The sequence below is a fragment of the Serinus canaria genome, chromosome 2 (genome assembly GCF_022539315.1).
Source record: "Serinus canaria isolate serCan28SL12 chromosome 2, serCan2020, whole genome shotgun sequence".
Taxonomy (NCBI): domain Eukaryota; kingdom Metazoa; phylum Chordata; class Aves; order Passeriformes; family Fringillidae; genus Serinus; species Serinus canaria.
Window position 1 is genome coordinate 41432511 of NC_066315.1, and position 12559 is coordinate 41445069.

Consider the following 12559-nt stretch of genomic DNA (forward strand, 5'->3'; position numbering starts at 1 on the left):
CCTCTTTTTGTGTGAGCTAATGGAGGTGAAATGCTTCCATAAGACTGGATCAATTAGCATTCTGACAAGCACTTACTTTACACATTGAAAATCTCTGCTGATTTGCAATGTTGCCTTCACACATTGTACAATTGAAACATTGGTAACACAGTTTTTACTGAGCCATTTGGTTTTAGAGTTGATAATCTTCTGTAATTTTTCAACGAAGCTTAAATACAAATTACTTAAAATTCCAGTCAGGAGGGTGATTTTAAAATAACAGTTTTCAATCTTGTTTGGCGTTTTATTGATTTAAGTTGATGTTTCCATAGTTGTTGACAGTCAGACTTTTTGATTTCTTGACAGCAATAACCTCTGCTAACACGGAGCTTAACTGCATGCACTGCTTGTGTGATCAAGTTCAGTTTGTTAGATTTCCCAGGGTTTTTTTTACATTTAGTCACTTACCATAATGTATTTGGGACAGTGATGGGACCATCATTAAAATTTAATTCAAAAATACTTTCAAAATGGATACTTGCAACAATCTGAATATAAAGGAAAAATAAAAAAAATACCTAGGCATATTTGGATTCTGAAGATTTTTTATATTAATTTAGTGAATAGAATTTTTGTCTTTCTCTACAAGTTCAGACCTAGTGAATTCCATTGTGTACCTTGAATTCTTTGTTAATTTGAAGAAAGACAATACACTGCCAGCCAGCATTGAACTTTTGCTTTTGAAAAGATTCATCAGTGGATTGATCTGACTATATACTGTGAAATGAATAATAATTGAAATACCATGTCCAAGTTCTGGGTTTAATGTTAAACTCCAAACAGCCTTTTGGAGTGTGTCGGGTGCTTCACCATTGAATTCTGGTGTTTCAGCATAACTTTATATAATTCAGTTGACTTAATACTTACTTGGTTTGGTTTTTTCTTGCATTAATTCCTCCTGTTTTATTCAGTAGTTTAGTTTGCATATATTTCTGTATTAGCATTGTGTGTTGCCTGAAGCCTGTCTCTTAATTTTTCACCACACCTAGCTAGGTATGTTAACCTGTATTCTTGTCATAACCAATGCAATCTGCTTTTCAGAGAATTCTCTCCTTTAGAATATTGTATCTCCTTGGAAGTTTCTGGTTTTGCAAGTGTCCTGCCTGTTAAGTATTAAAGGTTATTTGTCAGAAAGTGATGTTATACTAGTTTCTAGATGTTACAGTGTACCCTATGTTTAATTTTCCAATTTAAATATAGACAAACATGCTGGTTGCTTTAACAGGTGTACTGCTTCTGAGCATTTAAACAAGAACTTTCCTCTTTCCATAGGTGTTTTTGCACTGCTGCAGGCTTATGCATTTTTGCAGTATCTGAGAGACAGATTAACAAAGCAAGAATTTCAGACATTGTTCTTCTTGGGTGTCTCACTAGCTGCTGGTACTGTATTCCTGAGTGTCATCTATTTGACATACACAGGTAAATAAATGTGAACTTCATTTACCTTCACAGCTTGTAAGCCAGATGATCAACATTTGGTTTAGCCTGACGTAGTTGTTTCAACATTTTGGACTATTTAGAAGCAGTTTTATTTTTGTTACTTTTGACATCATAATTCCAAAAGAATTCTTAGCATCTCTGTTTGTTTCAAAGTCTTCTAAAACATGGTGGTTTGATTTGCTTTTCCATGCATAAGTTAGCAAAGTTTTCAGACTGGCATATCAAAACAAAAATTGGCTTCTGATCTCAGCATGCAGCCAAATATGTATTCAGTTGCAGTCCTTGGAAAGCGTTGATTTCATCTTCTGAAATTCACTGATCAGTATCCCTGCTTCATCAGCTGGAACAGGCCTTGTTCTCTCAGCTTCTGACAGGCTGTGTGATCTGGGCTCCTGACCACCTCACAGTGCTCTGACCTCTCTAGATTTTCTTAATACTCCTTGCAGAAGAGGGTGCCCACATCTGGACCCTTTATCCCAGTATCTGGAAGAATGAGCTTCAGGTTTTGGACTGAAGTCCTGCCTGCCACAAGGCATGTCAGCCACCTTTTTCAATTTAGCTCAGTTCCTTTTGGCTTCTGGGATATTTTTACTTTCTATGAGCCACCAGCTGGACCCCAACCCACTGTGTACTACCTTGAGCTTGTCAGGACGCCAGTTTTCAACCAGTCAAATGGTCTGTTTGTCCTGTCAATTCCTCTTCAGCTGTTCCTGAGCAATGAAGAAAACACTTATAGATGTATTTCAGGAGGCTGTGTTCCATGGTTTTTCAGCAGCTGAGGTTGCTGCCTTGTAGGTTCCCATAAGAGCTTCCTGCCTTGCCTAGAGGTGCAACAGTAGCCAGGCACCAGGCACCCTCCTGACCTAGGTGAAGATGGTGGGTAGCTCTTCCAGCACCCTCAGGTGAAGGCTGTCTGCATCCAGAGAAGATCATAACCAGTATTTTCCTGTGTGCTGACAGCTCCTTCTTCATGTGCATGTAGTGGATTGGCAGCAATCTTTTCATCTGAAGACTGAAGGGAAAAATGTCTTGTATTAGAACGTCAACCACAATATTTAAATGTCTAAATTAGATACTAAACTAACCCTTCAGTCAGATTATACTAATTTTGAATATAAGAAAGAGGGAAGACTTACTGAGTCATGCACAAAAACTTGGGTAATAATGACAGAATTTAACCTTCTCTTATTTCTCCTTTTCTGTATCTGTCTTCAGGAAGAGCTGAAACAATTGCAAAGAAAGTGGAAATAAAAAGCTTTTAATAATAATTTTTATCTTTCATTGAATAATTTTACTGTTTCTTTTCATCTTATTATATTCAACTTATCTAAAAGCCTTGTTTTATCAAATAATACGTAAAGCTTATCAGCATGTCTAATAGCAGCTTTTATATTCCATGCTACAAGTAGATTCACCAGGAGAGAAATAAAAGGAAACCAGCATTTCATCTAGTGTTCCCAGTTTCCTGCTCTGACATTTCAGAAAAATGAAATACTTTCTTATCAATTATGTTTTCTTTCTCTCATACTCCTTCACAGAGTATAGTTTGCTATCTGTCATGTTATTTGAGAAATATTTAGTATTGCATTGCTTTGACTTTTGGAAGTGTGCGTGTCTTGATACTCAGATTGTACTTAAAAAGTACAATGTGATCCTGTAAGTGTGTTCCAAAACCAGCTTGCTTCATGGTTGGTAGATTTTATAGCCTGCCTAATGCAGTAGGTATGGTTCACATATATTTCATGTTCAATGAAAATTTCTTTGGGTTTGTGTTTTAACTTAAGGGAGTAGAAAAATTATTTCATTTAAAAACCCTAGGCAGCAAAAAGGTTTTTCTTCCTCCTCTTTTTCAGGTTATATTGCTCCTTGGAGTGGCAGATTTTATTCATTGTGGGACACTGGGTAAGTAAGGATATAAGATTTAGATATCGGTAGCATTTTGCTGAAAACTAATAATCATTTCCTCTCCTCATCCCCAAATCCATTTAGTATTTCAGTCAAGGACAATCAGTTATCTAAAGAGAGTATTTGTAGTAGCTGTTTCATGGTCTTTACAACCACTTCACTAATTTGTCTGTGAAAACTCTTGCTTCTTTGCAAATCTTTAAATATGTAATATGTTTTTTCTGTATGAAACTGTAGTATGTATGTCAGCATGAAATAACTGAAAGCTGTGCCAACACTTGAGTACACATTTAAAAATTACTAAGAGCCTTAGACTATTTTCACTGTGCAATATTGCACGAAATTACCAAAATGTTGCACATATGATCTTGCATGTTGCCTCTATATTACATTCATACATCTGTTTTGTATATACAGATGTCCACTCTGAACAATTGTTTTATTAATGTGGGTTTTCACGGGTATAAATCTTATTAATCTGTTGTTTTAGTTAACCTGTGAAAATACTGTGTTGGATTCTTAAGTCAGCCCAGAGAAAAGGAATAAAATGGAAAGTATTTTTCTCAGATAAATATTTTAAAGTGAAATTCAGTTGCTAGATTTTTTTTTTAATATTTAAAGCAAGGATAGAACAGCTTCAAACTTTGTGCAGTTTAGACTTTTTTTCAGGCTCCAAAATCCAGCTCATACAGGGTTCTGTCCCAGCTCTATGATAAGTGGGATAGAACAAATGTTAGTAAAGAAGCCTCAGATTTACTTGAGGAATATATAGATTTTGTTCTTTGCCTGTCTATATATATATATATATATATATATATATATATACACATATATATGTATATACAAAGCATTAAACTTTTGAGGGCTTGTCTACATTAGAAAAACATATTGTGTTCAAAAACACAATACAGTTTTGAATGAGAACTAGATCTCAGTGAAGAAAAGGACATATGTTTGATACCTCACCATTCAATCATGGTAGCACCCTAGATTAGGTCCATATGTATAGTTGTCTGTAATATAGAGCACAGTTTTGTCCTTGTCTGCACTGAGTGTTTGACATGTTGTTTAGATGACATGTGTTTCCAAGTGTAGACAAGGCCTGTTTCCTTCAGTATCTGAAAGAATGTGGGTGCATCAGTAACTGATCTGGTGAAAATGAAGATATTCTGTGTAGAAGTTTTGAAACACAGTGTTGAAAATTTAGGAGATTTACCAGCATTGATGATATAAAAATGTAGTAAAGGTGCTTCCATAGCTGTGTGTTTCCATTTTGGTGAATTTGACTTCATATTTAGCCATAAACAAATGAAACATCTATAATTTTAATTGTCTTAATTAGTATGGAAATAATTGTTGTTTTCAATAACTATACATTAAATGCTTCCTAGATACAGTAAGGCCTGGGGATTTCTTTGGTATGAGAGTTTCATCAGATTTCTGCTGATTAGGGTACTTGCCATTTAAAATTGAAATGTTTCCTTTGAGATGAATTTCTGAATTCCTAATATTTACAGGTTTTAATAATTTTATCTTTTCAAAATAATTTGAACTGAATTTTTTTTAAAAAAGGTATGCGAAAATTCACATCCCGATCATTGCCTCTGTGTCTGAGCATCAGCCTACAACATGGGTTTCCTTCTTTTTTGATCTGCATATTCTCGTGTGTACTTTCCCAGCAGGGCTGTGGTTCTGTATCAAAAACATCAATGATGAAAGAGTCTTTGGTAAGAGAAAATATTTTTAAACTATTTTGAAAAAGTTTGCCTTCAACTTCATTTTACTTTGGTTTTGTTTGCTCAAAGCTGATATGTGGCTTGTTCTAAAATATGGTTTAAAAGTGATGTGTTTAAAGGTGATTATTAAGAGTTGCCTGCACCCAGCAGTCTTTAAAGCAGTTTATAAAAGTGCAGAGGTTGCTGAAATGGTGATGGAGTGTAGTCCCAGGAGGTGGGATGCAGTCATTTGTTGTGTTCGGTTCTGCTGCTGGAGTTGCACGTTCTGGTTCCAGGGTACAGGTTAGCCAGGAGAACAGCTCTGTGGAAAGGCAGGGTCCCTACGTTGGATGTCTGGCACTCATCCCATCATAAATTATTCAAAATGCCTTTGCTTTCCAGGTTATCTGATATTTTAGTGAGCAGAATCTCTTGCTTTGGAACAAGTGTTAATAAGGCACAAACCAAAATGGAAGTGTGGGGTCTCCCTATGTCAGTGACAACTTTTTTTTGGGGGGAGGGCAGGGGCAGGGGCAAAACTGTATGAAAGCCAGCTTCTGATTTTGAATGAGGCTTGTTAGCAGTTGTAACCCATATGGAGGAGTGAAGATCAGTCAGGTTTTGGACTTTTACAGGGACAAGAGGCTCCAGGCTAATATAGCTGCCTCTTAGGCAACCTTAGATGTGTGTGGGCAGTATGAATGTTTACAAGGAATGTTTGTCAGCTTGCTTTCAGCCTCCTACTGAAGGCTGCACCTTCCATTTAACAAAGCATAAAGGGAGCTAGGAGTGAGAATGGAGAGCTATACTGCCTCATCACAATGTATAAAATATTGACATGACGTAATCTGGTAAATCAGTGTCCCTTGATCTCTGTGGCAAATCATTCACAAGAGGATATTGTTAAACTGTAGCAGACAAGTCTACCACAAGGAAACTGCTATTGGATATTCCCAATCAGTGTATACAGGATTGTTTGGGTTTTTTTTTTTTTTCCTTTCTAATGAATGTGTTCTTAATGTTTTGTAGTATTCTGAAAATCTTGGTTTATATTTTGGGGAAGACAAAGTGGAGGTAATACTGCTCAGGAATACTTACTTCAGAATAGGGCTCACCATACCACGTTATTCATCTGTATAGAATTATAATGTAGACAAGCCCCCAATTTGTCCACAGATACCTCTAACTTAAATCAAAATTTAATATTTACGTGAAAATTGTAACACTGCCTTTTGCTTTTTCAGTTTAATAACTTGTTAGGTCGAGAGCTGTTTGATTTTTTTAATCAAATGAAGTTACCTATTATTCCAGTAGTATTGTTGGTGTATAACATTAAATTTCACTAATAATGTATCTTCTGACACATTACTAATGAATATTGAAAATGGGGTTGTGTTATTGTTAACAGTTATCGAGATGAATCTCAGGAAGGGTTTGAGGTTTCAAAGGGATAAATGTTAATTCAGCCATATGTCTGTACATTAAAAAGCAATGAAATGCAAGATGCACACTCAAGCCTTTATACACACAGATGCTCGACCCACTTCCAGAAGTAGTTTTATGGAGAGCATGTACGTGTGCAGCCAGAGTGAGTATTATTTTCCACGTGTCACCATTAGATGTGTTTCCTTGCAGTTGCGCTGTATGCAATCAGCGCTGTTTACTTTGCTGGAGTGATGGTCCGCCTGATGCTCACTTTGACTCCAGTGGTCTGTATGCTGTCAGCAATTGCTTTCTCCAATGTCTTTGAGCGTTATTTGGGTGATGACATGAAGAGGGAAAATCCACCAATAGAAGACAGCAGTGATGAGGATGACAAAAGGAACCCTGGCAACCTGTATGATAAGGTGAGGGGAGGAAGCAAGAGTTGGAAAATTTGGGTTCCAATGTCAAGGATGATAGAAGTTGCCATAACAGATACATTTGTGTTTGTTTAGGCAGGCAAAGTGAGGAAACATGTGTCTGAGCAGGAAAAAACAGAAGAAGGGCTGGGTCCCAATATCAAAAACATTGTGACTATGCTGATGCTGATGTTGTTGATGATGTTTGCTGTTCACTGTACCTGGGTAACCAGCAATGCATACTCCAGCCCCAGCGTAGTTCTTGCCTCCTATAACCATGATGGGTAAGTAAGGTCTACAGTCTGAAATGATTAAAGCCTTTTTTACTGCCATTGCATTAGCAATTTGCTTTGCCTTCTTTAAATCACTCCTTATTATATAAAGGAATCATGACCAGAATAAAAAAATTATTCATATTCTAATTTTCAAAAAGATACAGCGTTTTCTGAAATATTTAATGAAATACATAAAAATAATCCTACCCAAAGCCAGTAAAAATCATGGTTAAAAAAAAGCCTTGGAGTGAACTCAGAAAACTTGTTTGAGAATATGTATTTGACTGGAAATGCATTTAGTCATGTCTTCAAAAGCAGTCGTGTCTTCAAAACAATTCAGCTTCTGGACATTCAGCTGTCAGAGAGTTCAAACTTATGACTGCTGGTGACAAAGTCCTTCAAAGGGAGCTGAACTCATAAGAAAACCCTTATTTGTGAACCCAGACTTGCCATGGTGCAGTTAATTTGTTGGTAGTATTTGTACAGATGCAAATAAAGTGAACTGTTTTGCAGCACTCGGAATATCCTGGATGACTTCAGAGAAGCCTATTACTGGCTCAGACAGAACACGGACGAGCACGCCAGAGTGATGTCATGGTGGGACTATGGGTATCAGATAGCAGGAATGGCCAACAGGACAACCCTGGTGGATAACAACACTTGGAACAACAGCCACATCGCCTTGGTAAGGGTGGCAGTTTTTTATGGAGCAGAAACACCAAAATGTTTACACTGCAGTCCAGTATGAAATTGCAGATGTCTCTTAGGGTGATTGATATTAAGGGGAAATTGCCTGGAGTGAGAAACACAAATGTGGAAGGGACATAAGTCTTTCATTTGTTAAAACTCAAGTATAGGGATCAATTTTGCTTCAGAGTTTTTGTTTTGTTTACTTGGAGCTTTCAAAGCTTCACTTCCACTTCAGTTTCTCTTTTCTTTGGGGCAGGATAGACCATACCCAAGGTAACTATTCCCCTTGGGATTAATGCTGTAACAGCTGGTACCACTGCATTACTGGCCCGTCAAAGTAAGAATCCTTGCATTTCAGCAGTGTCACTGCCATTTCTGAATGGCATGTGAAAACTGACCACAGGATTTGACAAATTTTCAGACATCTGGGTAATCTCAGGAAGTGATTATTAATGACTGGCTGGCTGTGGAAGTGTAGCAGACTTAATGCAGTTCTGTCTTCTCAAATTTACAGATAGACAAAATTACTGCACCTTTAATTTCTTTCACTTCTGAGGAGTAAGTTTAACCTTTGTACATGTGCTTAAGGCAGGGTGTTAGTATTGCCTGTGATAACAGGGCACCACCTTGGGCAACTTGTGCTGTGCAATGACTCCTCATCAATCACATTTCTTCCCAGAACCTTTTGCTACAAGGGTAGAATGGGGGAAGGGCTCAAGAAATTAGAATAATTAGGACAGTTTCTTGTATTCTTCCTGTCTTGGGTCAGTAGTGAGTACAGCTGTGGACCAGATCTGCCAAAAAGCAGTCTACAAAGCCAACAAATTAATGAAGCAGTGCTTTGAGCAGAGTCCCAAAAACATGTGTGTTGGGGGAAGAGAGATCACATATCCACACTTTTTACAAGGCGGGAAACTCACATTCAGCTAGAAGCAAGCTTGAGAAATCGTACTGATGGTGTTTGTATCAGTCTAATGTCAGTCAACATGGATTGCCATGTACTCTGAGGCACTTCTAATTTGGTTCTTGACCTGACAGCATTGGTGTGTTTTAATGGACATTCAGCTCTGATACCTGTGTGCCTCCCTGTGCTACAAGAGGTAGAAATGCAGATACTGCATCCACACTCACAGTTTCTTGCAGGACAAGGTGCATCATGTGAATAGAGACTTGTGGAAGTCATCTGTGTAGCCTAAGCACAGTAACCACACACATTGCAGCAACTGGCAGTAATGGCTTTAAAGAATTCTCTCGAGTATGACTGCTGCATTTCAAGTTCCATTTTGGAATGAAGACTCCATAAAGGGGGACCCAAGCAATAAATGTGTGTTGTGGCCAATACCTGCACTTGTGCTGTAAATGAGGCATGCCCTGGAGATGTGTCCAGATGATTTTCTCCTACACAGAGATGGAAATCTGGCAAATAAACTCACATTAATTAGGATAATGGCCAAGAAGCTGAGGTTCTTGGTCTTTTGGCAGCTTGCTGCCTAAGCTTAGTGCTCTCTAATTACATTCTTAGCTGAATGTTACCAAGTCAGATGCAATATTATGTATATTATAGTTACTCCCTTAGACTACAGCAATACCTTACTATGCCTTAAGTACAAGACCTTCAAGAGCAAACAAAACTGCTGAACTGCATGCCAGTTACTGACCAAATTCTTTTAAGTGTGGGAAGTGACTAGGATGACTTCAAGAATATGTAGGTGCCACAAAAGGAAAACCCTTATTGCTACATTTCATACCCAAAACACTCCTTTCAACAGGCAGCACTCCTATTACAAAGGAGAAAATATTTCAGTTTAGGTTGGGCTTTTGCGGTTCTAAATATTCACAGTGTGTTTTCTTTATCTAGAATGAAAATGTTGGCTTTGATTGACAAGTAGGCATTAGAGAATCACAGAACCACAGGCTGGAAGGGAACACAGTGGGCCACTGGTCCAACCTCTCTGCTCAGGCAGGGCCATCCTAGAGGACATGGCACAGGATTCCTGGGCTTTGGTCTGGCTGTATTGATCTGTGGAGCTGTTCCATAGGCAGCTATGCAGAAATTTAAGATATTTTTGCAATGATACAGGTGGGAAAAGCAATGTCATCAAATGAGTCTGCAGCATATGAGATCATGAGAAGCCTGGATGTGGATTATGTTTTGATTATTTTTGGTGGTGTGATTGGCTACTCTGGTGATGATATTAATAAGTTCTTGTGGATGGTGAGAATAGCAGAGGGGGAACATCCCAAAGATATACGGGTAAGTGGAACCTCTACTTTCTGGTTTTTTAAAAAACCCTTTTATTTATGTTATCACTTGTCTGGGAGTGGTCACTACAGTGGAGGGAAATCTCTACTACTTAATTGCCATTTTATTTAAACATATGCTGGGTTTGTTTTTCTGGAATAGTAGAAGTGCAGTGGCCTGTAGCCCAATTTCTTTCAATGTTTTTGATTCTGAAAGGTCAGTAGCCTCAAAAGCTTTTCACATTTTTGCATGATACTAAAAGTAGGATTTTTTTTCTGTAATTCTTGTCTATATGTGCATCATCACATACTTGAAAAAAGTAGGAGCATTTAGACTGTTTAAACAGCATTACAAATTTCTTCAAACTCTGTAATAGTAGGAGACAAGTGAAAGTGTTAATATTGACTTATGTAGGGTTTAAGCTGTTCAAACACCTCTGAGATTGCAGAAGTCTGTAGTAATATTTTCTTAAGCCTAACAAAAACTCCTAGATATTGAGCACAGACTTAAGGGAGTAGCCCATGTGCGTACTTTCATCTTGTACTTGAGATGAAAATGGCAGAAACTGTTTGTTTAAACATGGAGAATATATGAAGTTTATAGTGACCCTGCAGATCTCGTATATTAACAACACAGTGTTCGTCGCCTTTCTGAAGAATCGATGCCCAACTAAATTTTAGTTTGAGGTAAATTTTCCAGAACCACTTACAGTGACATGACATAACTTCTAACAGCACAAAATACAGATTTAGGAAAACTGATCCATTGGGATCTGGCTTACAAGCAGGTAGTTTGCAATTATTTCACCTTTATGAGCACCATTTCTTTCATTTTAAGGTTACCTTAAATCAGCTTTTAAACTGTAATAGCCAGTTGAGATTCCTAGGTGTCTTTATGTGGGGAAAGGAATGAGAAATTCTCTTAAGATTTTAGTTTGCATTGACTCTTTGTATCTTCTTTTCTCTTTAAAGGAAAGTGATTACTTTACCCCTCAGGGAGAATTCCGGGTAGACAAGGCAGGCTCTCCAACTTTGCTGAACTGCCTCATGTATAAAATGTCCTATTACAGATTTGGAGAGATGCAGGTTAGTGCTACAACTTCTTCTGAATCTTAATTGAAATGTGAGAAAACAAATATTGTTTTGATGTATTTTCTATCTTAAATTAAGCATTGCTTGTAGTAGCAGAATCTGTAGTAAGAGTGAGCTTTACAAATTAAAACACATCCAGTCATGGTCTGCTGTTTATAACTTTTAGCAAAAAACATTTCTGCTGTTAACCCACACTTCTACTTCATGGTGTCCTTCACATTGCCCCAGATGAGTATCTTGATTGCACTGTGCTGTGTGCTCTCTAAAGCATCAACTGTGACATTGTGGAGAGTTTTAGATTTGTTTGTTGTAATACCAACATGCAAGTGAACTATTGACTGTTTAAAGTGTGTCAGAAAAGACATGATTTCCATCCAAGTCACATCAGTGCATAAAACAGAACTACACTCTGGAGTAAGGGCAGCATTGTCACTCCCCTTTGGGAGCACCAAGCACATGGATGGAGCTAAACCTGTTTGTTTTTTTCCTTTCCTTTTCTTCCCTTGTTGCCCGCACCAGGGGCAATTCCTTCTCATGGATTGAATTTACTTTTTTCAGTGAATTTACTTGTAACACAGTGGGGCCAAATTTAACTGATAATTGTGAACTACTTCTGAATTATATGGAAAACCGTGGAAGAGCAAATAATTGCCATATAGGCAAGAGCACAAAGGCAGCAGCTCTGCTGGAAAAACACTGCAGGCTGCTGCACCTCAGACTGTTCTTTGAGTTGTTTCATCTCTGAATGCAGACAGGGTAGTTCTGCTGTCTCCTGTGACAGCTGTAGGAGTAAGAATGAATTTGTCCCTTAGGATCTCAAAGATTTTTCTGTGTAGTAGAGTAACCAATGCAAAAGAAGTGTTGCCCTTTGACTCAGGCCAGCTGAAAGCATTGCCTTATAGTATGAAGTTTCACAGTTTGCAGTGATTGGTGTTCTGGGTTTTGTCTCAAACTAACATGCAACTTTAATTTTTACAGCTGGATTTTCGGACACCCCCAGGATTCGACCGTACACGCAATGCGGAGATAGGCAACAAAGACATTAAATTTAAACATCTGGAGGAAGCCTTTACCTCAGAGCACTGGCTTGTTAGAATATACAAGGTCAAACAACTAGACAACAGAGAGACACTGGATCATAAACCTAGAGTAACCAACATTGTACCGAAACAGAAGTATTTGTCAAAGAAGGTGGGTTCCCAGTGAAGTAACTGAAAGGGGTCAGGAGTTTATTTTTAACAGTGAATCACACAGCTGGTGAATTATATATTTCCACTGGCCAGAATGTTATGGATACTGTTCATGTTAGTGTCCAATATCA

General features: G+C 37.8%; 1 protein-coding gene across 1 annotated transcript in view; it reads left to right on the top strand.

Annotated features, from left to right (window-relative positions):
• Window positions 1–12559, top strand: part of STT3B (STT3 oligosaccharyltransferase complex catalytic subunit B) — a 50685-nt gene that overhangs the window by 34639 nt on the left and 3487 nt on the right. The window contains exons 7-15 of the mRNA XM_030226842.2: window positions 1312–1458; window positions 3333–3381; window positions 4957–5111; window positions 6735–6946; window positions 7037–7224; window positions 7729–7900; window positions 9986–10159; window positions 11119–11232; window positions 12217–12429. Coding sequence (XP_030082702.1) covers window positions 1312–1458; window positions 3333–3381; window positions 4957–5111; window positions 6735–6946; window positions 7037–7224; window positions 7729–7900; window positions 9986–10159; window positions 11119–11232; window positions 12217–12429 — 1424 coding nt within the window. The remainder of the gene's footprint in view (window positions 1–1311; window positions 1459–3332; window positions 3382–4956; window positions 5112–6734; window positions 6947–7036; window positions 7225–7728; window positions 7901–9985; window positions 10160–11118; window positions 11233–12216; window positions 12430–12559) is intronic.